This window comes from Eumetopias jubatus, unplaced genomic scaffold (genome assembly GCF_037043125.1).
Source record: "Eumetopias jubatus isolate StellerSeaLion01/CBP00866 unplaced genomic scaffold, mEumJub1_p1.0 scaffold_1, whole genome shotgun sequence".
Taxonomy (NCBI): domain Eukaryota; kingdom Metazoa; phylum Chordata; class Mammalia; order Carnivora; family Otariidae; genus Eumetopias; species Eumetopias jubatus.
The window spans coordinates 4,667,330-4,694,829 of record NW_028274807.1 but is presented as its reverse complement, the minus strand read 5'-3'; the positions used below and the strand labels follow the sequence as shown (position 1 = coordinate 4,694,829).

The window sequence follows — 27,500 nt, the reverse complement described above, 5'->3', positions numbered from 1 at the left end:
GCACTGTCCCCAAGAACTGCCTTACAAGGAGATGCAGACTAGGTCTGCGTACCATGCAGACCTCCAAAGACTCCATAAACATTTGGAAAAAAAATGCATAATTTATTTTTACAGTATTTCACAATTGAATTTTACAGTTTAAAAAAGATACAAAACAAAAGAAGATACAAAGGAAGACAAACAGTGGTCACAGAAAAGAAGCTAAGGAAGGAACACGTTCTCACCACGACAATGCTTTTTAAAATTTGGCTTGGGGAGCAGGTGGGGTGCCGAGGGTTTGGAAGGTCCCCAGGGATGGTGCCGCCAAGGAGGCACATGATCAGAAGCATCCTGGGAACGGGACCCCATGACCTTCCGCTTTAAGGTTAAGCGGCAGCAGTAGAATCATTCATTTTCTTTTGGGAAACCAGTGTGCTAGGGTGGAGGCAGAGCCTCGGGAAAGCAGTACTCACAGCATGACCATTGATGCTTCACGCTCCCTCGGCAATTCAACCACGGCCCTTCCCTCCAGGGGAAGCCTGAAGGGCAGGAAGGGGCCTCGGGGAGTCCAAAACACCCCTTTCTCTTCTTTGTTGCGAGCTTCAGCACGCTTGTGTACAGAACGCTTTGCAAAGCAGTTCAAAGCAGTTCAAGTCCACCGCTGTTTGCACTTGGCAAGGACAATACTTTCAAAGAGCCAAAAGTAGCAACTACTTAGAGGCACCGGCCAAGACTAGGTGAGCACTGAGGTAGTAACACGTAGCAACTCGACATGGAAACAGTGTATCTTCAATCACACATCCCTGATTTCCCCTGGGATGACCTCCACTTCCATGTGATTAGCAAGGCCTCGCCTCGAGAGGGTCACCACGGCACCCCACAACCTCCAAGGAAGAGGGTGGGGGACTGAGGCTGGGTCTCCCTCGGGGGCGCCCCCCCAACATGCGGCGGCCACCAGCCCAGCCGTGCACAGGGGGCTTGTGTTTGCGATGGTTTTCCTTGTTCGCAGGGAACTGTCTACACTCTGCCCCTCACGAGCAGGAGCTGAGGTTCTTGTCTTCAGCCATTAAGGGCTGTTCCCTTTGTTTCCAGCTACCACCCGGGGCTGCTGAGAAGGCACTAAAAAATGATCAGCGAAGACCCCTGTGGGGAGACTGGCCGGGGGTAGCCCTCCCCGGCAGTGACCCCAGAAGCTTGCCCCTGACGGCCCCACCCAGCTTTCTCCCTTTCTATCTCCAGCCATCCAGCAGCTGAGAAGTCACCGGCCCCAGGTACATCCAGAAGCGGCCCCCGCGGTGGGCTCGGAAGGAATCCCAACCGGACAGCCTCCAACCCATTGCTTTGCATCAGCTCCTAGGCGCCCGCACCCAGCTGGGCCTGGTCACCCCTTTTAGATGAGGGGTCAGGGAGCAAAGGGTCTGTGGCTTGCACAGAACTGTGGAGAGTGCCAAAGACAGATGAATTCACTATTTAATAACAATGAAAGGACCTTCAAATCATTTCTAAAAATACATTATGCTCAGGGAATGAAGAATCAGCCCCTTCATTTCCTCGAGGAACAGTGCCAAGGACAAAGACCGTAGGGATTAGCTGTTTGCCTGTTCAAAAAGGAAAAAAGAAACAATGTTATTTTCAGCCATAAAAAGGTGGTAGCAAATTATTTTTTTCTCCTAGACTGACTACTCACCAAATGAGCAGGCTGAGAGGGACCAAGAGATATTTCTCCTACGGCGCGAAGGTCAAGGAGTTGGGCTGGCACCCCTCTGGTTTAATACAGGAAATTTGGGCTCCCAGGGAAGCTATACCCAAATTCGGGTCTTCACCACTTTTCCTTGTACCAGGGAACCCCAGCTACTCCTCCACCCCGGGGCACAGAGATCTGGCTGATCTGCCTTGCTCTGTTCTCTGCCCATCACTGGAATTTGATGATGATGAGTCGGGGCGGGGGGGGGGGGGGGCGGTGCGGTGAGCAGAGCCAGCTGAATCAGAGCCAAGCACGGTCAGCAGAGCACAGGGAAGCCCTCCCTGTTCGGTTGGCTCTGGACTCGGCAAGGCTCCGCCCCAGGTTTTTGCACCTGGGCAGCACTGGGCAGCAGTGAGGGTGGACGGCGGAGGACGGGGAGGGCGATGCTGACTGCAAACCGGGGCCCCGGGAGGCAGAGTTTGGGCGGTGCTGGGTGTGGGGGACTGGTGGGGCTCCTGCAGGCAGCCCACACCCTGCAGACTTCTGGGCTTTGACACCAGACTCAGAGTGCTCGGCGAGGACGGGGGACAGGGAAGTTACCCTCATTTGTTGGTAAATCCAGTCGGTAAATACTGTCACATTTCCGTACACTCCTGGTCTGTTAGCTTTCGCACAGCCGGATCCCCAGCTCGTGTCCCCAATCAACCACCAGATGCGGCTCTTCAAAGTGACCAGGGGACCTCCGCTGTCACCCTGGGGGACGCAGCAAGAGCAGAAGTTCAGACCACAACTGCGCACACAACTGGCCACGCACCAAGGGTGGGGGGTCCCCATGGGAGTTACGAGTGGGTGTGCGGGTTTCGTGTCTCCCCCGGCGAGGGACAGCAACATAATCCCCCAGACACTACGCCGGTGACGAGTTTTAGTCTGTACCAAGGAGGAGTTACTAAGTAAACTGTGGACTGTATTTTTAAATAGTTCAGAAGCTTATTTCTGTCCCACTGACAAGCTGACAAAATAAAACCCCTGGGGTGGAAACGGAGGCGGCGGGTGGGTGGCAGCACGCGCTTCCCCAGCATTAGCACTGAGCCTGGCCACGGCCACCCCGGAGCTGCCTCCCGTCTGGGAGCGCGGACCCCGCCTCGGGGTGGGGGGGCGGGCGGGTCACGGCGGGCTTGACACCTTGCAGTCACCTGGCAGGAGTCGATGCTTCCCTGCAGATAGCCTGCGCAGATCATGGCCGGCGTGACCAGATTGTTGTAGATGTACTTGCTGTTGCAGCGCCAAGGCTCGATGAGGGGCACCATGGCCGCGTTCAGCTCGTCCGAGGTCTTCCCTGAGACAGCAGACGACATGGAGCTGCTGTGGGGCCAGCAGCTCCCGCGGAAACAGAGGACTCCCTCCTGGGGACATGCCCCTGCGACAGGAGACTGAGGGCCACGGCCCCTCCCCGCCCTCGCTGCTCCCCACCAAGCCTCGTCCCGGGACGCTGGGTCATCCTTAGGACATGTGCTGTGTGCCGAGTGTGGCTCCTCCTGTTCAGGGACGCCTCCCTGCCCCCGGGGCTCTGGAACGCCTGCCCTCTTCTCGAATTTCCTCTCACCCCCCAGCGACTTGGTTTGGGGTTCCCTCACCACCAGACCGTTCCCGGGCCCATGGGGTGCTCCTGTGTTTCCACCTTCAACAGCCCCGTGGCCCTCCACATACCACCCCACCTCTCGGCTCCCATGCACGTTAAAACGTCTCTCAACCAGCGTGGACCCTTGTCATTTCTACCGCTCGCCTCCCATCTTGCCGCCTCCACATGGGTGTCCTCCAGGCACCACGGGCTTCAGGAGCCAGAACAGAGCCTCTCACTGCTCCCCTCCACCCCAAATCCTCACCACCCCCTACTCCCCGGCTCCGGGAGTGGCACCACCACCCACCCTGGGGCTTAGATCACGAAGCAAGGAGCTACCGTCCCTGGATCCCTCACTCTCCTCCCTGCTGAGATTCACTCCATCTGCAAGGTGGTGGCTCCGTCCCGAACATGCTTGGTGTCCCCACCTCCAAGCCCACCACCCACAGCTGAGCTGGTCAGGGAGGACCACAGCAGTGATTCCCCACACTTGAGTTCAGCCCCCCTCCTGCAGGCAGGAGGCCATCCTTTGTACTCTTGGCCCAAAGGGCCACCAGATCATGTCATTCTCCTTTTTTTAAAATAAGATTTATTTGAGAGAAAGAGCACGTCCGTGAGCAGGAGGGCAGATGGAGAGAATCCTCAAATAGACTCCTCTCTGAGCATGGAGCCCGAAGCCAAGCTCGATCTAAAGACCGGAGATCATGACCTGAGCCGAAATCACGAGTCACAAGCTTAACCGACTGAACCACCCATGCGCCTGTTATTCTCCTTAAAACCTCCTGATGGCTCTCTATCTCACGCAGGATAAAAGCCAGTGTCCTCCCCATAGCCTAGGAGGCCCTGCATAGCCTACACCCTCATCCCTGGCTCACTAAGCCCCAGCCACACTGACCCTTCTGTTCCTTAAACAGCCCGGTCATTCAGATCTCAGCTCAAATGTTGCCTCTCCCAAGAAGCCTTCCCTGATCACCTCTTCAAAACAGCCAGGCTCCTGCTGTCACAACTTTTTGCTGTTTGAAAGCACCCAGTTCTGTCATTTGTTTCCTGTTTGACCACATTCTGCCCCCAGATATCCACGAGAAAACATGGAGATTGTCTTATTTTGTTCAGCGCTGCATTCCCAGCCCATGGGAGATGCCCCACAAATCCGTGATCTTCCCATCTGTCCGGGCCACTGTGAAGGCACGAACACCAACCGGAGGCTCACCTGCAGTAACTGTTTTTACACTAGACGCCTGGATGCACAGCCCACCACCACCTCCCCGACACGCCCCCCACATCGCCCCGCCTGGTACTTTTCACCTTGCTTTAAAGAAGGTGTGTATGTGTGCCCTAAACACTTTTCAGAAGGGTGTAAACCATACATAAGATGCTTCTTTGTACCAGTAAGCACTTCCAACACTTCATAAACATGAAACAGCTAGGATTCCTTGATCTGAAAAGTATTCTCGGAGATGAAAGCAAATTATAAGGAAGCCAGCTGAGCAGGCCTGCGCTGGGACGGTGTAGGTCCTCCTGTCTCTCTGGGGTGTCAGAGCACAGGGACAAAGCTCTGGCAGCCTGCTGCTGGCCGTCCTGAGGTATGCGAGCCCACGGTCACTCAGCCATCGAAGGAAGGGCATGGCAGGCTTCCAGGGCAACCCGTTAGCAACAGTGGGGTGCAATCACAGGGCTTGTACACCTTTCAGTTACGTGGCTTCTGTAGTTCAGAAAAGCAGTTTCCACACACTGTTCCGCTGGAGCTTAATCAGAATACTGTGCTAAGTAGGGCAGGTATGATTTTTTCCCATTCAGCAGGTGGAGAAACTGAGGCATGGAGACTGGGTGAATCACCCAAAGTCATCTAATCATGTGGTAATAGAACCAGGATTAAACCCGGGACCTCCCACGTCCAAACCCCATGCTATGGTCCCGGAGGACCCGCAGAGCTGCGTGCCCTGGAGCCTCACCTTTCTCGTAGGTGGCCCCCCATCCGGAAATCCAGCAGGACTGATCTGGCTCTAGCATCATGCCTGGGTTGGGCAGACACACTGGTTTCACTCTGTCTGTTCCAGGAAGAGAAAGCACGGTGCACGGGTCTGTGGAAGGCTTCCCACGGATCTTCCCCACCTGTACGCAGCTAGGCCTGGGACCACCGCCATCGCTCAAGGAAAATTCCAGATTCCAACGTGTCCCGGCACTCCCACTTTCCGGCCCCGCAGCCCGGCCTCCTTACAGGCTGTCTGCTCCCTCCTCCGGAAGGCACACTGCTTGGAACTGGGATTATGTGCTAGTTCTGCTTCTAAATAGTCACAATTACGGGCGCTCCCAGCCTGCACCTCGGAGGCCCCTGCGGGACATCAGCCCCCACCGACTGGCTCCTTCTGGGTCTAAACTGTATCCCAACTTGAATCCAAACACCTCGAGGAGAGGGACAAGGCTCTGCTTCGTCTGTACCCATGTGGGCTGGAACATTCCAGAGGGACCCTTGGATGGACTAGAACGGGGGCCGAATACAAAGCTAAGGGAAACCATGTGTGTTTTTTATTGTTGTAAATTGTGAAGTATCTTACCTTCAGGATTCGTGTGAAAAAGGCAAGTACTGACAAATGTTCGACCAGTAGCCCTCAACTAGAGGTGATGTCGCCCCCAGGGGACGGGACGGGACACATTGTTGTCACAATTGAAGGGCACCACTGGCAGCTAGGGGGTGGACACCAGGGCTCCTGCTACCTGTCCTACCATGAGCAGGAGGGGCCCCACAACCAAGAGCAGCCAACCCCAAAATGTCAACACTGCTGTGGCTGGAAACCCCTTCTGGACTTCCGCACGTTGGTGAAATCATCACTCTGATCCGTGCAGGACGAGCGAGCCACTGACAGCCTCCCCCGAGAGCCACAGGTACATTCTCGGCTGTGCAGGGCGCCCTGTGAGCCAGCCCTCCGCACCCCACCCTGCGGTTAACACGGCCCGGGATTCGTTCCAATCCACCTCTGTCCGTAAGATGTGGTCAAAGTCGTCCGCGCACCCTGAGCCCCACGGACATGGGTACGTACCGTTAAAAGTCAGAGGTGTCTGCAACTTCATAAGAGCGATGTCATTGTTCTTGGTCTTGGAATCATAATTGGGATGGGAAATCACTTTTCCCACTCGGTGTCCATGTCCATAGAACATGAAAGATTGTCTCAGGATTCCCGCGAAGGCCGTCCAATACCGGGGGTTGTTCAGCGGTCTGGAAGACAGAGTCGAACATCACTCAGCATCTCAGGAGCACGAACGTGAAACACTCATTTGGTGATATCCAAAAATCATACACAGGAGCCAAGCGTCCCAGAGGTGACAGGAACCGCTGGAAGCTACACGGCGAGGCTGGCGAGATCATCTCAGGCTCTCCTCCCTCGGCACCACACTGTGCCCCCCCCCACCTCCCCATGCAACCCGTCCCTCCTGTGGTCCGAGCCAGCCTGCAAACCCTCCAGGTTCTAAGAATGCTTTCTCTTGGGCCTGATGCCCCCCCGAGATCTCAAACCTCACTTCTGCCAGGACTGAGTCTTACCTACCTTTATGTGGTAGGGCATCTTCTGGTACACAGTAGGTGGCTTAATAAATGTATGTGGATGCCTAGACTCTAGGTCAAACAGCCATCAGGGCATTAGCTTTATCTAGGTGTTTTCTTTTTAAGAGAATCCCAGATCCTGAGAAGCCATCAGAAGGAGGAAGGAGGTAAGGAAGGAAACATCGCTCCTTCCACCCTCCCCACAGCCCCTGGGACGAGCAGGCTCGCCTGTCTACAAGTGTGCAGAGGACCAGGACCCAAGCCAGGTATAAGCTCACTCTAAGTCAGAAAGACAGCTCTGCGGAGCTAACTTCCTTCCAAAATAGGCATGTGACCAAAAAAACTCTATGTTTAAGGGAAAAGGCCAACACTATAAATGATGGCTACCCTCCCCGCTCCTTACCCATCTGCGTGGGCAACGCCATGGCCAAGGCTGCCTAACCCTGGGTCCCAGGGAACCTTCGGGCAGAGCAATGTGAGGTCCCCTGGTGTGCCATCTTGAGGACGAGCATCGGGGAAGACCAGGCCTCCCACAAGGGCAGGGCTCCTGAGGACTCAGCTAGGATGCAGGCTCCCCTCACACACTGCAGCCCACCCAGAGCCCTGCACACGGGGGACGCCCGCACACACCTGCTGAAGAGGTGGGGGATGGGCCTGGCCCCCGCTGCCCACGCATGCACCCACCTGACCCTCCAGCAGGGCCATGAAGCGGGAACTGTGCCCCACGTGCAGGCAAAGAAAACAGGGCTTGAAGAGGTCAGAGACTTCACTCCCAGTCCCACAGCCCGAGCCACCTCCAAACCCGTGAGCCACGCCCCCGAGACCCCCACCCCCATGGACTTACTCCTCCACACAGTGGGCGGCCGTCACGATCCACTCGGGGGTGATGATAGAGCCTCCGCAGACGTGGGTGCCCTGGACGTGCAGGCTGACCTGCCAGGGCCAGTCCCCCAAGGAGGCGCTGCTCCCGCCCACGATCCGGCTCTGGCGGATGATCTTCCCTGTGACCCCGCACTCTGAAAGTGACAAGCACAGTGCCCGTGGGCAGGAGCAGGGCTGCCCCCAATGCCAGGCCTGGCCTGGTGCCACTTGTGCCAAGTTCTTTGCCAGAAAGGGAAACGAGTTTCCTTTGTGGAAACTCGGGAGCACCGGTGGGGAAAGAGCCTACTTTACAGGACAGAGGCTCCGGGTGGCAGGGGGCATGTGGTGCAGGGGCCTCGGAGGCACGAGGAGAAGTTCACAGTGGACCAGAACCAAACGAGCAGGGGAGGCTGGAGGGAGTGCTGAAGACCCAGGGACTTCCCTGGATCGATCTCCGAGCCCCTGCAGTCCCCTGTCCTGTCCCTGTCACTGCCAGCGTGAAGAAGCTGGGGTTCCGTGAGTGTTCATCCAGCGCACCTGCAAACCGCTCGAGTGTGTGGCCTCAGGCCCCACGAGGTGGACGGCGAGGGCTGGAGGGTGGGGCGGGCACATTGTCTCGGGGCCTGAGATAGCTTGAGCTGAGCGTGGCTGGGAAGTGGCGGCCGGCCGGGACCGCTGGGTCACGCAGCCCCCCTCCTGATCCCCGGGAGCGGCTGCTAGGTTCACCTCTTCACACGGAAGAGCTGAGCTTCGCAACCAGTGTCCCGTTGGAACACAGGACTGGGCCACCCCAGGGAGGGGAGCGCAGACACAGTGCCCCCCACACTGATCAAAGTTTGGAAGCTGTAAGTAATCCCAGCATGAAGATGGGAACAGCCCCGGCTAGGGATGGCAGGAGAGGGGGAGAGGGGGGCCCGTCCGTTTCCTGAGATTGCCCATCCTCATGGGACGGCTGTTTCTGGACCCGAGGCGGAAGGCATCTCCAGCACACCACAATTCCAGAAAGGTGTTCCTTGGGGGGCAGCTGGGGTGCAGACGGCGCGAGGCCTCTGGGCACATCCCAACCCATCACCCCACCTCCCCAGACACAGGGGAGGTGTTTCTGAAGGTATAGTGTGTTCCCTATTTAGGAAAAAAAGCAGGTACGCAAGAATCACTTACCTATACAGCGTAAAGAAACCACCATTTTTGAAGAACAGACATCACTGCAAAAGAACAGGGGACGTTCTGGTCACTGTAATAAATAGGAGATGCTTGACTCTCAAAATACTTAGAAATACACATTTTCTTCCAATGTTCTCACTCCCCGGCGCGGAAGGGCCCATGACTGAGGACTCAGATAAGGAGATTAGATCTACATGGGGGACACTGGCCAAGAGCAGACACCGAGTCAAAGCCTGGGTTTCAAGTCCCCGCTGTGTACCCTGTGGCCCCGTGCCTCAGTTTCTCCCATCTGTAGAGTGGGATAATGAGGGTACCACATCAGAGTGGCCGTCAGGGCAGGCGCCCAATAACATGAGCTACTATTTTTATTCCCAGACCTTGAAATCACCCTCTGATTTTGTCTGGAAGCCATGTGTACATTTCTGGGTTCCTATGACTGCCTTACAACTTACTGCACAGAAAGCAAGACAACCAATCATTTGCTCGGGAGCCAAAGAAAAGTTACTCGTTTGGGAGGTAAGTGTTTGAGGTTCTAGTTGAAAGACAAATAACCGATGCATCCTGTCTCAGAGGGAATTTTCCCTTAATGCATCGTGAGGGAGAGAAGCAGCCCTAACATGCAGGCATCTTGCCTCCGGCTGTGTGTTCCCCTGAATGTCGGCGATTTCAGGGTCCCCACGGGGCCAGACAACGAACCGTGTCCAGGTCGCACGGTGACCAACAGCCCCCTCTGCTGGACACCACGAGTGATGGCACTTGTTTGCCAATCCCGAGGCAGCCCAGCTTCATGCCCGCCGCCTTCTAGACAAAACAGCGTTAAGATACCAATCACAGAATCACCTCGCTTCCTAACAGCACCTAATCCAAGCAAAGCCCTGCTTCCCTGAACCTCCCCAAAATGATTCAACACAAGCCCAAGTCCTACACACAAAGTCCCCTCTGACACCCTCACACCGAGAGGCCCCACAGTTCCACGGACACTGCGGGTCCTGGTGGTCTTTGGCTACGGGGCCTAACAATGCCAAGAGAAGACACGTTCCCATTAAAAGATGTTTTCTTTTTTTTTTTTTAAGATTGATTTATTTATTTTGAGAGAGTGAGAATGAGAGACAGAGAGAGAGTACATGAGAGGGGGGAGGGTCAGAGGGAGAAGCAGGCTCCTCGCTGAGCCGGGAGCCCGATGCAGGACTCGATCCCGGGACTCCAGGATCATGACCTGAGCCGAAGGCAGTCGCCCAACCGACTGAGCCACCCAGGCGCCCAAAAGAAGATGTTTTCTAAGAATTGTAAAGCCAACTATCCTCTATGTGGATGTGCAGTGTGCAGCCACCAGCTTGTGGGCACGCCACGGCCGCTCAAAGGAGCCCCACTGGGAACCTGCAACTCAGGTATCAAAGCAAAGAGAAAGGAGCCTTCCACCCCCCCAACACACATGTATGGGACACCCCAGGCCAGGCAATGATCTCCTCGTCTTCCCTCCAAACAACCACCCGGTGAGTCCCCGGGGCTCTTGTGGAGAGGAAGGAGCCTTTCGTCCCTGCTCAGCCCCGATGCTGCATGTAAGTGTTCGCAGGAAGAACAGAAACACCCAGCATTTACAAAGAGCCCAGGCAGCTGTGTTTAGCTTCCTGGGCAGGCAGAACACAGCCCTGCTGTTTTCATGCGTGCACCTGGCGAGCACAGCCCTCCTCCTGGGCTCACCCTGTCACATTCCTGGGGACAGCCAAGCTGGGCAGCTTGGGCGGAAGTCAGCCCCCTAGCCACCGCGGTCAGCAGCCACCAGGCATGCAAACTGCTCCCAGCCTCCCACTCAAAGGAAAGGAGGGGCGGCATGGCTGGTTACCTCATTCTCCCGCAAGTGCAGCCCCTGGCACCTGGCCGACAGGGAGGCGATGGCTTGGCTAGCCACCTGGGGATGAGTGGTAAGGACCTGGGAGCTGACCAAGGCTTATGCACAAAGGACACTGTGTGACCTTTATATTAGAGAACATTCAGAAATGATGACGATCCTAGGAAGACCGCAAAGGCTTTAAACATATATGCAAAACAGTAACAAGTAGCTTAAGCCCACCCTTTCCTCCAGCCCCCTAACCAGTGAAGCCATCAATCATGCGATCTGTTGCTCAGGTTCATTTCCATCCACTGGACACACAAGGACCTGCCCAGGCCCACAAGTTGGCTTCGAGGTCCAGGACACATCAGCTAAACTGAACTAGTCACCCCCTCCCAGGCCCCCAGAATGCTGCCGACCCCTGGCACGGCATCATCTGACAAGGTGGCTTAGGGCTGGGGGACCAGCCGTCCCTGCTGCTTGGGACTGAGGAGACCCTTGGGAAGCAGGACTTCTGGGCTGAAACTGGCAAAGTCCAGGGCAAAACAGGATCAGCTGGTCACCCCGGTTGGGACCCTGAGGCTTTCTCTGGGATTCCTGGAGACACACCCTTTCACGTAGCATGTATATCTCTAAAGTCCAGGGAGTTAAGGGTGGCTCAGTCGGTTAAGCATCTGCCTTCAGCTCAGGTCATGATCCCAGGGTCCTGGGATCGAGCCCTGCATTGGGCTCCCTTACATGGGGAGCCTGCTTCTCCCTCTGCCTCTGCCCTTCCCCGCTACTTACGCTTGCTCTCTCACTCAAATAAATAAAATCTTAAAAAAAAAAAAAATAATAGAAAAGCAGTAAGGAGGACTCTCCATTTTACAATGTTATCCAATGCCATCAAGGGCACAAACAAAATGGCCAGTAACCCTTAGCTGCTTCCCAAGAATGAACCCAGAACAACCAGCCCCGCTTAGAGTCCAATCTCCTCCCAATGAGAAACTCATTGATACCCGGAATTACGGCTCAGAGAAATCAGCCTCGGCACCGTGATTCTCCATGGTGTCTCCTACTCGCTGTCATTACAAATTTTCTTAAAGGAAAAAAGATCTATCACCAAATACCTGTGGTACAGTTTCTGATAGAGATCCAGACTGCCAGCGCTTATGTTCAGCTTCATGAAGCTGACGGCTCCACTGTCATCCACAATTCCTTGGCTAGAATGAAAACTATTCCTAAAAGAGGCAGAAAATGTTAATTAAAACAGTGTCTTCGTTATAAGCAATTGCAAATCCTGTGATATCATCATACTTCTCTTCCACAGTGTTCGGATTAAGAGAACACCTTAGCATTTGGAAAACAAAATCACAAGTTCTAATCAAGTGAGGTTGTGTTAGAACCATCTTCCCCGGGCGCCTGGGTGGCTCAGTTGGTTAAGCGACTGCCTTCGGCTCAGGTCGTGATCCTGGCGTCCCGGGATCGAGTCCCGCATCGGGCTCCCTGCTCGGCGGGGAGTCTGCTTCTCCCTCTGACCCTCCCCCCTCTCATGTGCTCTCTCTCTCATTCTCGCTCTCTCAAATAAATAAATAAATAAAATCTTAAAAAAAAAAATCTTTCCCCACAAGAACCTGGAAGTGTCAGGTAAAAGCTCCCGGTTGTTATTTTTCTAACCTGGTTTGGGTTCGGATAAAGAAACCATGAGAATAGGGATGTGTGAGTAGATGTAACTTAAGTTAAAACACCCCCAGCTATAAAATCCCATTAAGGTCCTGAACTGTGATGGGGGCCTCACTATGTCATTCAGTTGCAATTTGAGGATGGCATTTTGAAATATTTTACCAGCTAAGATGCCAAATTTCTTATTAAGCAGTAATTAATTTTGTAAACTGGCATATGGAGAACCCCCTAGTATTGCACCTAAGTCATATAGGGACACCCCAAGGAAGAGGTGGTGGCAGTAAGATCACACAGCCTTTCCCCATGGGGTCAGATGGCTGCCATGCACTCAAGGGATGCTCCGGTGAGCCCCCAACTGGGAATCCCTGGGAGGGACCCTCCTGCCTCTTCCACCCTCCCCGTGGCCCCATGCAGGACTGAATCCTCTTCCATATAAATCTGATGTCACTTCTCTCCCGTTCAAAGGCTTCGGGGCCTCCCCCAAGCGTGCACACAGTGAAGGTCAAGGACGATCTGTTCCCTCCGGCCCCACCCCCGCCTGTCTCCACCCAGGCCCCACCCAGGGCGGCTCGGGAGGTGAGGATCTGGGACAAAAGAGCCACCAAGGCCCTCAGATGGCACCTTGGACCTTGGTGACCACGGCACCGACATCCCCGAGTATCTGGGTGTGGATGGAAGCCCAGGACGCGGCAGTGAGTCTTGATCACTAGATGCAGGGGGGTTGGGGTGGATGTGGTGCGGCACCTGCTGGTTTCCCCGACCAGCTCTGGGCAGGAGACCACTGTCCCCAGCATCGGTCTGCTGGCATGTCCAGGGCGGGGCGGAAAGGATCCTTCCTGGGTTTCTGTGGCTGGGGTCACACTCACCGGTAGCCCATGTCCTGGCACGCGGCCCTCCCGTAGCTGTCATTCCAGTCGTCCTGACACACGGGGTGCCAGGACTTCCTCTGGGCTGAGTACACCTGGAGGATGAAGTTCGGGCCGTAGAGGCGAACTGCAGCAGGGGAGAGGCTCTGTGAGTTTCGGGAGGCTGTCCTAACACCACCGGAGCCCTCCCAGCCCTCGACACAAAGGCTCAGAGGTGACCGCACTGGGTCCCCTGTTCCCTAGGCACTGACCACACGCGAGGGGTGTCCCTGCTCTATCCCTCCGGGCCCTCAACTGCTCGTTACCCCAAAGAACTGACAGCAGGTGACCAGCCAAGGACTCGCCCGCAGATGTTCAGCAGCATCATTCCCAGTAGCCAGAAGGTGGGAAAACCTAAGCGACCGTCAGCGGATGAGCGAATGAAGTGTGGTCCATCTCTACCACGGAGTATCATCCAGCCTTGGAGGGAGCCAAGCGCTGGCCCACGCTACAACCCGCATACGCCCGTTTCTATGAACTGCCCCAAGTAGGAAATCCACAGCAACAGAGGGCAGATGAGTGGTTGCTTGGGGCCCGGGGTGGGGCTGGGGGCAGGAGGAGGGACAAGCGGGGGACCTGTCAGGGTCCCTTAGCAGGTGATGAAAAGTATTCCAAAATTGACGTGGGGATGGCCGCACTTATTCGTGGATGTGTAAAAACCACCAAATTGTATATTCTGGAGGATGAATTTTATGGTATGTGACTTATACCTTGATAAAGCGAATTTTTTTAATAAATGAATAAGGTATAAAGGGTTTTTTAAAAATGATCTTTAAACAATCATTTTCAACAACAAACTGACCCCTCTTGTCCAACACCCCGGATCCTGGCAGAGCACCCCAAGATGTGCCAAGTGCCCTGGTGCCTGGCTCTACCTCTAAATCCAGCAACGCTTTGCCCAAATGATCTCAACTCTTTTAAAGAAATGAAACATTATAGACATAGTTTAAGCCTCTCTCTATTCCAGTGCCTTTTCACACAATCCAGAATCCTGAGAATTCTCCTTGTGTGGGTGGCTGCGTGGAGAGGGGCATAGCCACAGAGCGGGATCCCACGTGGCTTGAGGATTGACCGGTGTCATGCACTAACAAACGACCTTGAAAACAGTGTGAGGGCACGCTGCTGAACGCTGTGTTCCACACGTCACTTATACAAGGCCTAAAAGCATGTGAAACCGTGCTCAGACGTCTGGGGGAGATACACGGGAAGTAAAATATAAAATGAGGACCTGGGGTGCCTGGGTGGCTCAGTTGTTGAGTGTCTGCCTTCGGCTCAGGTCATGATCCTGGAGTCCCCGGATCAAGTCCCGCATCAGGCTCCCTGCTCAGCGGGAAGCCTGCTTCTCCCTCTCCCACTCCCCCTGCTTGTGTTCCCTCTCGCACTGTCAAATGAATAAATAAAATCTTTAAAAAATAAATAAATAAATAAATAAATAAATAAATAAAATGAGGACCTGGTTATCACAGACCTCATTCTACGCCCCCTACCGCCCCGTCTGTGGCCACAACTCCCTGGACCTTCTGACTGACACCTCCGGGCTCATTCCCTGTGAAGTGAGCAGCCGTGGTCTGATTATTTCCTGATGCTTCTGGGACGAGTGATCCCAAAGCTAAAAAGACATGAGCCATCAAGCCAGGAAAAGCCAAGGAGGAAGCTTAAGTGCTTGTCACTAAGTGACAGAATCCAATCTGAAAAGGCTACAAGGTATATGATTCCAACAGGTGACATTCTGCCAAGGGCACAACTATGGAGACAGTAAAAACATTGGTGGTCGCCAGGGGCTAGGGGAGGAAAGGGTGAAGAGGCAGAGCACAGACGGTTTTCAGAGCAGTGGAAATGCTCTGTATGATATCGTGACGGTGGATATGGGTCATGATGCATTTATTCAAACCCACTGTCCAAATGCAAATACACTGTACATTTGTCCACATGCCAAGAAAAGAACCCTAGTATGAACTAAGAACTTCCATTAAGAAGAATGTATTAGGGCGCCTGGGTGGCTCAGTTGGTTAAGCGACTGCCTTCGGCTCAGGTCATGATCCTGGAGTCCCTGGATCGAGTCCCTGGATCGAGTCCCGCATCAGGCTCCCTGCTCAGCAGGGAGTCTGTTCTCCCTCTAACCCTCTTCCCTCTCGTGCTCTCTCTCTCTCTCTCAAACAAATAAATAAAATCTTAAAAAAAAAAAAGAAGAATGTATTAATCATTGGCTCATCAATTAAAATGAAAGCCCCCTACCAACAAAAGGTGTCAAACATGCGGCAGTTGTGTGTGGGGGCAGGGGACACGGGAAGTCCGTACTATCTGCTTTATCTTCTATACACTCAGCACTGCTGAAAAATAAAGTTCATTTTTTAAAAAGTCACTGGAATTAAATATAATTCCAAAATTAAGGGTGCCTGGGTGGCTCAGATGGTTAAGTGTCTGCCTTAGGCTCAGGTCATGATCCCAGGGTTCTGGGATCGAGTCCCGCATCAGGCTCCCTGCTCCTTGGGAGCCTGCTTCTCCCTCTCCCTCTCCCTCTCTCTCTGTCTCTGTCTCTCATGAAAAAATAAATAAAAAAGTATAAAAAAATAAATAAAAGAAATTAAAAAAAACAGACGCTGTGGCACAGCAGAAAGTAAAGGAGACATTGCCTTCTTGATTTACAGTCATTTTAGAGACTTTTTTTTCCTTCCATCTCTCTGCGATCAAATGCTAACTAGGAGAGGTGATGGGGAGTCAGGAGGGCGCATGCTGTGGTGAGCACGGGTTTCATCTCCGTGTTGCACACCTGAAACCAATATTCCACTGTACGTTCACTAACTGGAATTTAAATAAAAACTTAAAAAAAAATGCTAACGAGGAAAACATGACAGTTGATGCACCAGAGAGCTGGAGATGGTCTCAAGCTCAAGTTCTTTTCTTTTTTTAAGTCTTAGGAATTTTTTTGGCTTTATTGAGGTATAACTGACAAAGAACAATCGTATACTTAAGGGGTATGACCTGGCATTCGGAGGCATGCATACACTGTGAAGTGGCTGCCACAATCAGGCTGGGTGATGTACCTGTCACCTCACACAGCTACCACTTTCCTCTGTGGTGAGAACACCTGAGGTCTTCCCTCTCAGCCAATCTCAAGTGTACAAAACCCTGTGCTCACTGGGTCACCCCGAGCCGCCCTTCAGTTTCTCCTGTGACACTGAATGGTCACCAAAACCACGGCAAAAGATGTAGAAAGTAAATTAATCTTAACAATATGCATCCGTTCCACACACATATACACACATACTCTTAGGAAAAGAAAGCTCTCCATGTATACTTGAACTCTATCCATGGGACGGGTGACGCTCTTTATTGTCAGTCAGAAGATGTGCACTTCATTGAGAATAATTTCCGCTCGACAGGTGGACAAATTAAAAGCACATCAAATGTGTGTTCTGATCTGATACAGAACACATACACAATGCTGTGTTCATCTATCTTGTTTTATATAAATAACTGACGTGGAAATTCTACAATCCCAAGTTCAGGTGGATCTACCAAATTACAAATGTGCACATGCTCCGACCCAGCAGTTTTACTTCTGGGGGTGTTCCCGACTGATGTACTCCTACGGTTGGAACACGCGTGTTATGTCCATCGAGAAAAAGAGGATGCCCAGGGCTCTGGAGCCACACACTGGAGCACGGGGTGTGCCACCACGGGAAAGCGGGGGCTCCTGTCCCAACCAGAAAGGGTCCCTAGGATGTGTCTTTAAGACCTGTGCGGTCAGCTGGGCAGTGAGCATTGAGCAATGAGGACAGTAGGAAATATGCACACATATATTTGCTTTTTCACTTAAAAACTCTCCGGAAGGAGAAGCAAGAAACATGTATTTGTTGCCCCGCGAAAGAAGCGTGATTGGCTGGTGCGCGCGCGTGTGTGTGTGTGTGTGTGTGTGTGCGCGCGCGCGTAGTGCGGGAGATGAAGCTTTCCCTGTACATCCTTTGGTACTTCCTGATTTTGATCTATTTGAGGATATTAACTCAAGTATTTAAATAAACACAACTTAAACATTAAGAAGAGAGGGATGGAGGGGAGAGTCTGCAGGGAACAGAACAAGTCTGTCTTGCTGGAGTTTCTCCTTGCACACCTGCGTGCACACGTAGGAAAACACAAAAGCCATCACACATGATGGCTTAACCACGCTCTACGAGGCTCGACACCCCTTAAGAGAACAGTGATAAACACATCATCACCAACACACAGGCAAGGCGCTGTGTTCCAAGTTTAAGGCTTGAGTGGGTCATTGCCAAGTGCAGACAGTCCCTGGGAGGCAGGCGCAGCTTGTGGGACACAGAGGCATCCACCTCGGACACAGGTGACCCCAAGGGCCGCCCAGAGCTGGGGCTGGGGACCACCTTCTTGTCTGGGGAGTCCCACCGGCCAGGGCCAGTGGCGAGCCCCACACAGGTGCCGGGACCGGGCAGGGAGGACGTGCAGGGCAGCATCCTCACCGGGGATGATGCAGGACAAGAAAGGGGACCCACACCCTCCGCCTACCAGGGCCCTCCCCATGTTTAAATGAAACCTGAGGAGCTGAGGGGAGAAGAGGAAAGCTGCTCATGGTATTATTCCCGGTGATCCCTCTGATGCTGTAATTTTGAATCGTCTGTCTGTTTGAAAACAAGAGGTTCTCCGATAAGCGTGTCAGAGCGTGCAGCAGGAAGCAGGACTCGGGGGCGCAGTCCCACAGCACCACGGCCACAGCCACAGCCAAGGCCCCGCATGTCTGGCTTGTTGGTTGGTTGGCTAACACGTTCTGCGGGAGGAGGACAAACTAAAAGCTCGTCGGGAGAAATGGGCCAGCTCCACAGCAGGGGCGGGGGTCAGTTAAATGCACGGCGGATGAGGCTGGCTCCTCCAGGTCCACCCACCCGCACGACACAGAGGCGACTGGGAAACAGGTGCCACACCAGGGTCAGGGTCACGCTGGGGGTGGCCACCGGTGGATTTGGGCACCACGCCTGCTCAGGCACCATTTCCAGGACATCCACTTCACCACCCTTGAAATCACTCCTAACAATTAACAGGAAATAATAAAAAGCCAGAGCCAGGTGCCTGCTCTGTGACAAAACCTACATATCATGTTAAAGGAAAGCTGGCTCTGAAAATACAGAGCGCACTGCCCACTCTCCCCTTGGGAGCACACCGTCCGAGTGGCCCCAGCCCCCCGGTCTCCCTCCCATCGCTGCGTGATGCTGGGCCAGGAGCGCACCCTCTCTGAGCCCGGCTCCTCATGTGGGGTTAGACCAAAGGCGCAGCCTCCAGGTCACGGTTCGGTGACCTACCGGGTGGCCATGCCGGACACAGGGCTGGCCGCCAGGCCGGGTACGGGCCACAGTCTGGGCACCAGGGCAGACTGGTTGCCTCCGCAGGTGCACACAGTGCCTTGACTTACCACATCGGTTCTCGTCTTCCCCACTGGGGCAGTGCAGGACCCCGTCGCACCATTGGGAGGGGCTGATGCAGGTTCCCAAGGAGCCGCACTCTACCCCGGACACCAAGCATTTGTTCTCCACTTGCAGAGAGACAGGAGGGAGACCCAGTCAGCCTGAGATGGTAAGAAAACCTCACGCACCCACCAAGAGTTCCGGAGCCCACTCTCCAGGCCCCAAGCAACAGGAGAGAAGAACCTTTCCCCCTTTTATTTTAGTAAGGAGAAGATGTGCCCCTGCCACGATCGATAGCAAAGCAAACAGGGCCGGCAGTCAGCAGCAAAGTAGTCCCTGGTGCATCGAGTGGGAGGCGCCCGTAGCCTTGGACTTGGACAGCACCCCCACATCCTCTCTGCCACAGTGACGTCTGTGTTCCGTCACAGCCATGAGTGTGCACTGCCCCGGGCTGATGGAAAAGGCTGGCTGTGGCTCATGAGGTGGCACAGGACAGGCACGCCCCAGCACATAGCAGGTGATGCGGTACACCGAGATTCAGGGACAGGTGTGGCCCCAAGGCGGGGAGTCTGTGCTCTCCGGTGCCAGGCAGCGCCTAGCCCAAAGCACTGGATGTAGTCGGGAGCGTGTCAGTACTCCACTCACAGCACAAGAGTGACTCATAACCACCCGGACAACGTGAGCAGATGAGAATGGTTATTCATGTGTCCCCATCACCAAAGAGAAGGAAAGACAAGACAGCTGGTTGGGGGAAGAGAAACTGCAAGAAGGGCTGGAGGTCCACCCACAGAGAGCAGGCACCCCGCGAAGACTGGGCCCCCCTCCGACACTTACTGAACTTCCAGAGCAGGACGGCGGCCACCGCGACTCCCGCCAGGACAGCCGCCAGGGAGACCACGATGCACAGCGCTTTCTTGGCCTCTGGGGAAGGAGGGGGGCACACAGTGGAGTCACAGAGTTTCTTAGAAGTTACACTCTCAAATTTTACCCACTACTTTTAGAAGACAGCATTATCAAGCAGTAACTTCGTAGACACTTAAAAATGAGACTTGAAATTTTAAGAACGTATCTGGCTGGGGAGGTCTTACCTCTCCCACAGCACTCAGGTTTTTTTTTTTTTGTTTTTTTTTTTAAAGATTTTATTTATTTATTTGACAGAGAGAGACACAGCGAGAGAGGGAACACAAGCAGGGGGAGTGGGAGAGGGAGAAGCAGGCTTCCCGCGGAGCAGGGAGCCCGATGTGGGGCTCGATCCCAGGACCCTGGGATCATGACCTGAGCCGAAGGCAGACGCCCAACGACCGAGCCACCCAGGCGCCCCAGCACTCAGTTTTTTAAGAGCACAAAAGCAGGAAGCCATGGTATGAAGTGACCTATACTTAGGTTTTAAAAAAGACGGTCTTGGGGTGCCTGGGTGGCTCAGTCGGTGAAGCATCCGACTCTTGGTTTCAGCTCAGGTCACAGTCTCAGGGTTGTGAGATCAAGCCCTGCATTGGGCTCCCCACCCCCAATAAATAAATAAATAAATCTTAAAAAAAAAAAAAGGTATGGTCTTAGAATAATCAAATAAATGATTCATGTAAAAAATTGCCTGAAAGAGGAAAAATGCCTTGTTTTGGTGTTTACAAGCAGGGGAAAACAATAACGTCCTCGACTATCACCTCCCTGGCAGTGGTGCTCGAGGCAGAGTAAACTGTCTTACCCAAGACAGTTTAGGGAACGGATGCCGCAGACCCGCAGCGTCCCATCAACAGCCACTAGCCACATGAGGCTGTTTGCACTTCAGTCACTTACCATGAAATTTATTAAAGTCATTTATTCATAGTTATGTAAATTCAAATGCTGGGGGGCTGCCCTACTGGAGAGGGCAGAGGTAGACCATTCCCGTCCCCATGGAATGTTCCACGGGGCAGGGCTGACATCCGCCCTTTGGGCTGAGACAGGAGCACCGGGCTCACATCGCAGCTAAGAACACAGTCATCTGGAGAAGGTCACCAACGTTCTCCAGTCAAAACAAGCCGACAGGTCATTGTTGGTCAGCGTGTAAACCAAAAGCCTAGCAAGCGCCAAGCACACCACACCCAGCAGTTCCTAGACAGGCGTAAGCGGCTCCTGGGAGCTTTCCTCAGAGGAATCGGGGAGAGGCGGCGGGGGGGGGGGGGGCGGGGGGAGGCATTCACAGACCCTCCCACCCACTCAGTTTACAGGAGGACAGCCAGGTAAGTGTCCTGGAGTGTGGGGGAGGCCGGGCACCCCCCCCCGTTTCCTGGCCCTCATCACCGGGAATTCAGAGTCTGCTGGGGAAGGGGAGGTGTGCATCTGCAGTCCTAGCAGGCTCACAGGGGAGGCGGAGGCCACTGGTCCGAGGAGAGCCCCGGGCCACCGAGCCACATGATCAGAACTGGGCCTACAGTGATTATGTCTCAGGGCTGGGCAGGGCGGAGTGGCAGGGGAAACTCAGGGGAAATTCCAAATGCCCAGTTTGACTCATTAGCCAAGGAGAATTTCTTCCTGTGGGGGGCTTTCCTGTTGTACCATAAAATAACGTGCCTGGTGAGCTAAGAGCTATTAAATTAAGTATTCTGAACCTCTCAGTGAGCATATGGCAATCTGGAGGAGCACGCAGGCAGTGGGAACCCCCGATCCTACCTTTGGTGGGCAGGCATCTTGCAATCAGGTGTCTAGTTGACAACTGCACTACTGTTGCATTTAACTACAACATACTATCCATGTGCCTTCATCATTATCAATTTCGTCTGGGGTTGATTCAGCCCTACCATGTCCAGGGCCAACCATCTGCATCACAGACTGCTGACCTTCAGTTCTCCAAACCCCAGACTTGAAGATGTGTATGCATGGGGACTCAAGTGTGAAACATTAGCTGTTGCTATAGCAAATAGATACAGGGTGTCCCTGGATGGCCCTTGCACTCCTGATGGGTTCTTCTGGATTTGTGCTATTTAAGTAACTTGCAAAATACTATCAAGGCTCTGACAAGGCTACGTACTGCATGATTGCAAATACATGACACTGTGAAAAAAGGCAGAACTACCGAGACAGAAGATCGGCGGTTGCCAAGTGCTGGGGGAACAAGACAGGGACGAGTGGGCAGAGCACGGGGGATTTTGAGGGCACTGAAACTATTCTGTATTTTACTGTAATGATGGACATGTCATTATACATTGGTCAAAAGCTACAGAATATACAACAAAAAGGGCATGATCCTAATGAAACTATGGACTTTAGTTAATAATAACGTACCAACCTTGGTTCATCGACTGGAACAAGTGTAGCACACTAAGGCAAGATGGGAGAAACTTGGAGGTGAAAGGGGGGGTATATGGGAACTTGGTACTCAATTTTTCTGTAAGCCAAAAACTACCTTGAAAAATAGTCTATTAATTAAAAAAAATACTTCCAAGGCCAAACATTAAACTTATAAAATGTACATGTTTCTGTGTAAGTCAATAAAATGGTTTTTAAAATGGCAAGGTTAAGGGGCGCCTGGGTGGCTCAGTTGGTTAAGCATCTGCCCTTGGCTCAGGTCATGATCCCAGGGTCCTGGGATCGAGCCCCGCATCGGGCTCCCTGCTCCGCGGGAAGCCTGCTGCTCCCCCGGCTTGTGCGCTCTCCCCCCCTCTCTTTGTTAAATAAAATAAATAAAATCTTTTAAAAATAAAATAAAATAGGGGCGCCTGGGTGGCTCAGTCATTAGGCATCTGCCTTCGGCTCAGGTCATGATCCCAGGGTCCTGGGATCGAGCCCCACGTCGGACTCTCTGCTCAGCGGGAAGCCTGCTTCTCCCTCTCCCACTGCCTGCCTCTCTGCCTACTTGTGCTCTCTCTCTGTCAAATAAATAAATAAAATTTAAAATAAAATAAAATAGCAAGATAAGTTCACTAAGCAATGTTTTAGTTGAAAGGCCGGTTTTATAATGTAGAACCATACATGTAGGCTGGTGCTCTTCCCTTATGAAGTCACTGATAAGGAATTGATAGATTCCCCGTCCGACTGCTTGCCATCACCAGGTTTTTCCCCTGGAAAAGTGGAGATGCAGGTGTCAGGCAAGTGGGCTCATCCTGTCCGCCTGGGCTGGACGGTCACTAGTATGAAGTCCACCCTTCGGACGTGCTAACCTCAAGAGGGGACCCTTGGTTTCTGACCACAGTCTTCTTTTTTGGGGGAGGCAGATACCACCGTCGGGGGTTCGTGAACCCTCGTGACCCTGGCTTCCTTCCAACCCCCACGACGACCTCAGACCAGGGCTCCTGGGGCTCGGCACTACTGTCACCTTGGCCAGGTGGTTTAGGTTGTGGGACGCCGTCCTGTGCACATGGGTGTCACCAGCATCGCAGGCACCCACCCAGAGTCGCAGCCTCTCCCCAGTTACAACAAACCCAAACCGTCTCCAGATACTCTCAAGATCCCTGGGGGCCAAAATCAACCCCGATTGAGAACCACTGGTCTCAGCCTCCCTCGCTGCCACCAGAGAGACAAAAGCGCAGAGACCAGGATTTCCCTGATCAGAGAGGACGGAATAAACAAGAGTAGAGGTTGACGGGGAGAAGGAAGGACCAGGAGCCGTTTGCAGAGGGTGAGGGATGCAGAGGCCAGCGTCAGGCGGGAAGAAGGGGAACAGTGCTGGCCAAGGGCTGCAGGGTCTGGGGAGGGGCACACTGGGGCTTCTAGTAGCACAGGTGTTAAGGACTCATTTCTATGCTGTATGATGTGCTGGGGGCACGTGGAAATTCACTTTATTATTACTCTTTAACTGTGCACCCTGCGTGTACGTGCACGCTTGCAAAGTAGAGAAAACATCGTCAGCAGAAACGTGAATTGTTTAGCCACCAGTACTCCGACTAGCTGCTGCCCGGCAGCTCTCGGCACTTGCACTGGCCGGCACTAAAGGCTGGGAGGGGCGGGGCACCCGGGTGGCTCAGATCGCCATCCCAGGGCCCTGGGGTTGAGCCCCACCGTCAGGCTCTCTGCTCAGCGGGGATCTGCTTCTCCATCTGCACCCTCCCCCACCCCACTCCTGCTCTCTCTCAATAAATAAAATCTTTAAAAACAAAAAAAAAGCTGGGAGAACTGCAAGAAGGAAAGAGATTTCAGAGTTAGAAGCACGTGGCACTGAAGGGGTCAGGCCTTGGAGCCCTCACCTTGCTCTATGCCCACTCTGCTCTGTCCACGAGCCCCTTAAAGCCCAGAAGTGCTTCCGAGTGCCAGGCACACCAGCCACTTCCTTCGCTGAGCGCCAAGCCGCCCTCGTCCAGCATCTTAAGCGTGACTTGCCGTGTCCAGGGAACCTCGCCACAGAGAAAGGGTGGGTAGGCGGTTCCCGCATCGGAGCTTACCATTCACTCAGGATGACGCACTGACAAGCCAAGCCGGCAAGAGCAGGGCAGAGAGGCCCAGCTCGGAAGACCACCCTGGGTGGTACAGGCCAAGCTGGGCCAGGAGAGTTAAGGAAAGTGAAGGAAGGGCTTTGCAGCCTGGCAGCTCTCCAAGGGCCCCGGGCAGGAGGCGAGAGGGTGAGAGCTGGGACATCGAGGGAGAGGGGGAGAGCATGGGACCAGCCCCAGCAGAGGGAGGACAGTCAGCGACAGAGGACAGAGCCCCCTGGAGAAGACAGACCCCAGCGCCGGTTCTACTGCAGGAAAGAAACGCAAAAGGGTCCCTACTTGCAGTGCACGCCGTCCCCGATGGGGACTTGGGCTGCATGCGGACGGTGGGTGTCGAAGTGTGCGTCAGCACCCTTGGGGTGGACTGGGGCCCCTCGGGCGGGTAGTACGGGACTGGATACACCGGGTAGGTGCTGGGGACCGTGGCGGGCCGCGGGGGATACAGGCTTTCAGGCTGGTATCCATGGTTTTCGTAGTAAGGTCCAACTCCTGGCGGTGACCCCTAAACAATGACAGAGAAGGTGCATGATATAAAACCCCGGTTACCCTCAAGGTTAGGCGTGCGTCCGTCACACTTAGACAAGGGGCTGAAAAGCTGCTGCGGATTCTTCTCTGAACTTACCCAGACTGACTAAACCAGAACTTTCAATTAATTGTCAACAGTTTTTGCATTTGTTTGTTCACTGACAAATTTTTTGAAATAAAGAGAAAGTAAATGGTCAACACTGAGATTCAGTAAACAAATTAAAAACAGATTTTTTTGAAAAAATAAATGTGTAGAAGTCTGGGCAGGAGTCGACACCCAAACCCTGAGATGGAGATTATAGCAAGAATGGTAATGGCCGAGCTCCCGCCAGGAGTCTACACTTGCAGCCTCCTGGACCCGACCACACCCCTACGAAGGTGCAGGCGTGACTCATGGACCCATTTTGCAGAGAGGAATGTTGAGTGATAGAGGTTAAGAAATTTACCTGAAGGTTCATACTATACATGTTATTCTAAAAGTTCCTTTCCTACCTCCTCCTCCCTTAGGAGATGCGTCACCATTTTCTACGGGACGTTTAAAGGATTTGCAGCGAGCGCCTCTGCGGGGAGCCGCCGGGTCTCTGTGCACACGACATAGAAGGTGCTGCCCCAGCTACAGCTTTTATTCCTGCCTCATCCGTCTCCTTGGAACACCCTTCTCCTCGCCCTCTGCCCACTTAAACACAGCCTTCTCTGGCTGCCCCTGCAAGACCCCCGCCGGCCAGCCTGCGTGTCCCCTGCTTCTGCCCTCCTCAATCACCCCCTGGCGGGGCCGTGCGGGGAGGCTACATTTGCCCTCCTATCTGAGGGCCCCTCAAAACTTCTTCCCACTCATTCATTCATTTCTCCTCCTGTTTCTTGTTGACCGCAGTCTCAGGATAGGACTGGTATTCTGAGCCGAGGCAACGCAATGCTTAGCATTTTAAAGGGGAGCCTCCAGCGAAGCGAGATTATACCGGAATGAGCCAAGTGCCAAGTGCCAAGTGCCCGTTGCCAGAGTTAACCTCTGCTTAATAACTCACCGATGCTCTCCTTCAGAAGCGCAAAGATTGTAACTGAACCAGAGCAGTGGACAGAGAGGGAAACAGTGTAATCTCTAATCTAAATGGGGCACCAAAGGCCAAAAAAAAAAAGAGCACATGAGTTTGGTCCCTATCGGAAGCATCTAAGAACATGCTGTCCCACCCTGGAAAGGTTGTGGCAGGCACGGCGGTCTGTCCCAGCGAAGCCCTGTGCAGGGGATATGCAATTTAAAATGGAACCAGTGAAAATAAAAACCAGCAACTGCTAAAGAAGGAAAAGCAAAAGGGCTCTTTTCCAGATACAAGATACGGAATATATTGGTTATTAACCACAACTGTATTGCATACACCCATTCGCAGGGATAACATGAGCCAGGGAGATATAATGGGGAACAAAGATACTGCATTTGTCTCCAGAGTTGTTGCGGGGGTGGGGAGCATCCAGGGAGAGGGACAGTCAGCCCAGTGCTACATTCCATCACAGCCTCCCCCAGTTTATCAGGACTTCGGGCGGCGCAGGGGTCAGCTGGCCGGTGATGCCCCACACACCTGTTCTCCCCTGGGACTTACTCCCTCCCAGCACCCGTCTGCCCCTGGCTGTCCCCCCACTGCCCACCCTGAAACTCACCCGCAGGGCAGGAAGAGAAGAGGCCCAGGTTTGAGCAGTGCCCATACCCTACACCCACCCGACAGCTTTGGGGCGCTCTCCGGGGGCGCAGCTGTGGTGTGTGTGCACCCTAACCTGCTCCCACCCACCCCCTCAGCGCCCTGACGGACCAGCATCCACAGAGCACTCACTGGCCCTGCAGCCAGGGCTTAAAATGCCACCCAGCACACACTTCAGAAAATTACAGAGGGGATAAGGGAACAAAGAAAAGTCTGGGAAGGTAATAATTAACCACTTACTGAGTTTAAAGCCATCCTGATTTTATCAGCAGCATCAGGTAATGGCAGAGATTTGGGACGTTTAAGATGACCTAGAAGAAAGAACGATAAGACTGTGTTATTTCCATACCGGTTCGTTTTTAGGAGACACACGGAGAAAGAACTAACTAGAAGACGTTCTAGATGAGTTAGCTCTCTCCGGAACAAAGGGCAGTTTTCCCATTCACCTTGGCCTTCACCTTCGCCGGCCTCTTCCCCATACAGCGCACGCGCAAGGAGCTTGGTGCTGGCCTGCCTTAGCTCCGGGGCTGGTTGTAAGTAACACGGCTCTCGCGGTCAGAGACGTCCCCCAGGCTGCCTCTGGTCGCAGGCACAGGAAGCATGCAAAGGTGACTCACCGACCCTCACGTTCAGGGGAGGTTAAGGGCGGGGGCAAAGACCGGGGGTCAACTCATGGCACTGCCACTCCCTGGCGGCGGCATCAGGCCAGTGCCTGCACCTCTCTGAATCTGGGACAGAAATGGATGTGGAAGTGGGCACGGTCCCATTCGGGTGAGGATTTAAGGAGGGGGTCCAGGGGAGCCACAGCAGGCCCTGAGACGCCCCCTGGCTCGCTCCTGCAGACGGTCCACGGGGAGGAAGGGGTGGGCACCCACTGTGGAGCAGGTGGCCCAGAACTTAGTACCAGATGGAGGCCACGCCTAACTTTCTAAAGAAGCCATATGCAATCTCCCACTTAACAAACACCTGGGGAAAAAATTCCATACAACACATCCACACGCACCCATTTCACATACTACCCCAAATCCAGAAAAGAAAAACATTTCAGAACTAATTTTGACAGTTTCTAAGGTTTGCAGTAAAATCTGTTGTTTGCAGATGTTTGTGAACAGTTAACAGTAATTTCTAGAAAAACCATCAGCACGGAATGCCTCCATTCTGGCATCACTCTTTCCCTCTTAAGCGCATGTGAAGGGCTTCTCTCTGCCCCTCCCTGCTGTCTTGGAATGACC

At 53.6% G+C, this 27,500-nt stretch overlaps 1 protein-coding gene across 1 annotated transcript; it reads right to left on the bottom strand.

The window, feature by feature from the left end:
* Positions 1-1,979: 1,979 nt before the first annotated feature.
* TMPRSS2 (transmembrane serine protease 2) lies at positions 1,980-26,523 on the bottom strand. The gene is made up of 13 exons (XM_028126498.1): positions 26,509-26,523; positions 24,335-24,557; positions 19,488-19,574; positions 18,662-18,781; positions 13,204-13,330; positions 11,785-11,895; positions 8,842-8,885; positions 7,664-7,835; positions 6,320-6,495; positions 5,234-5,329; positions 2,857-2,999; positions 2,221-2,416; positions 1,980-2,113 (listed from the first exon to the last, which is right to left on the bottom strand). The coding sequence occupies exons 1-13, from the start codon at positions 26,521-26,523 to the stop codon at positions 1,980-1,982; spliced, it is 1,644 nt and encodes a 547-aa protein (XP_027982299.1).
* Positions 26,524-27,500: the final 977 nt, after the last annotated feature.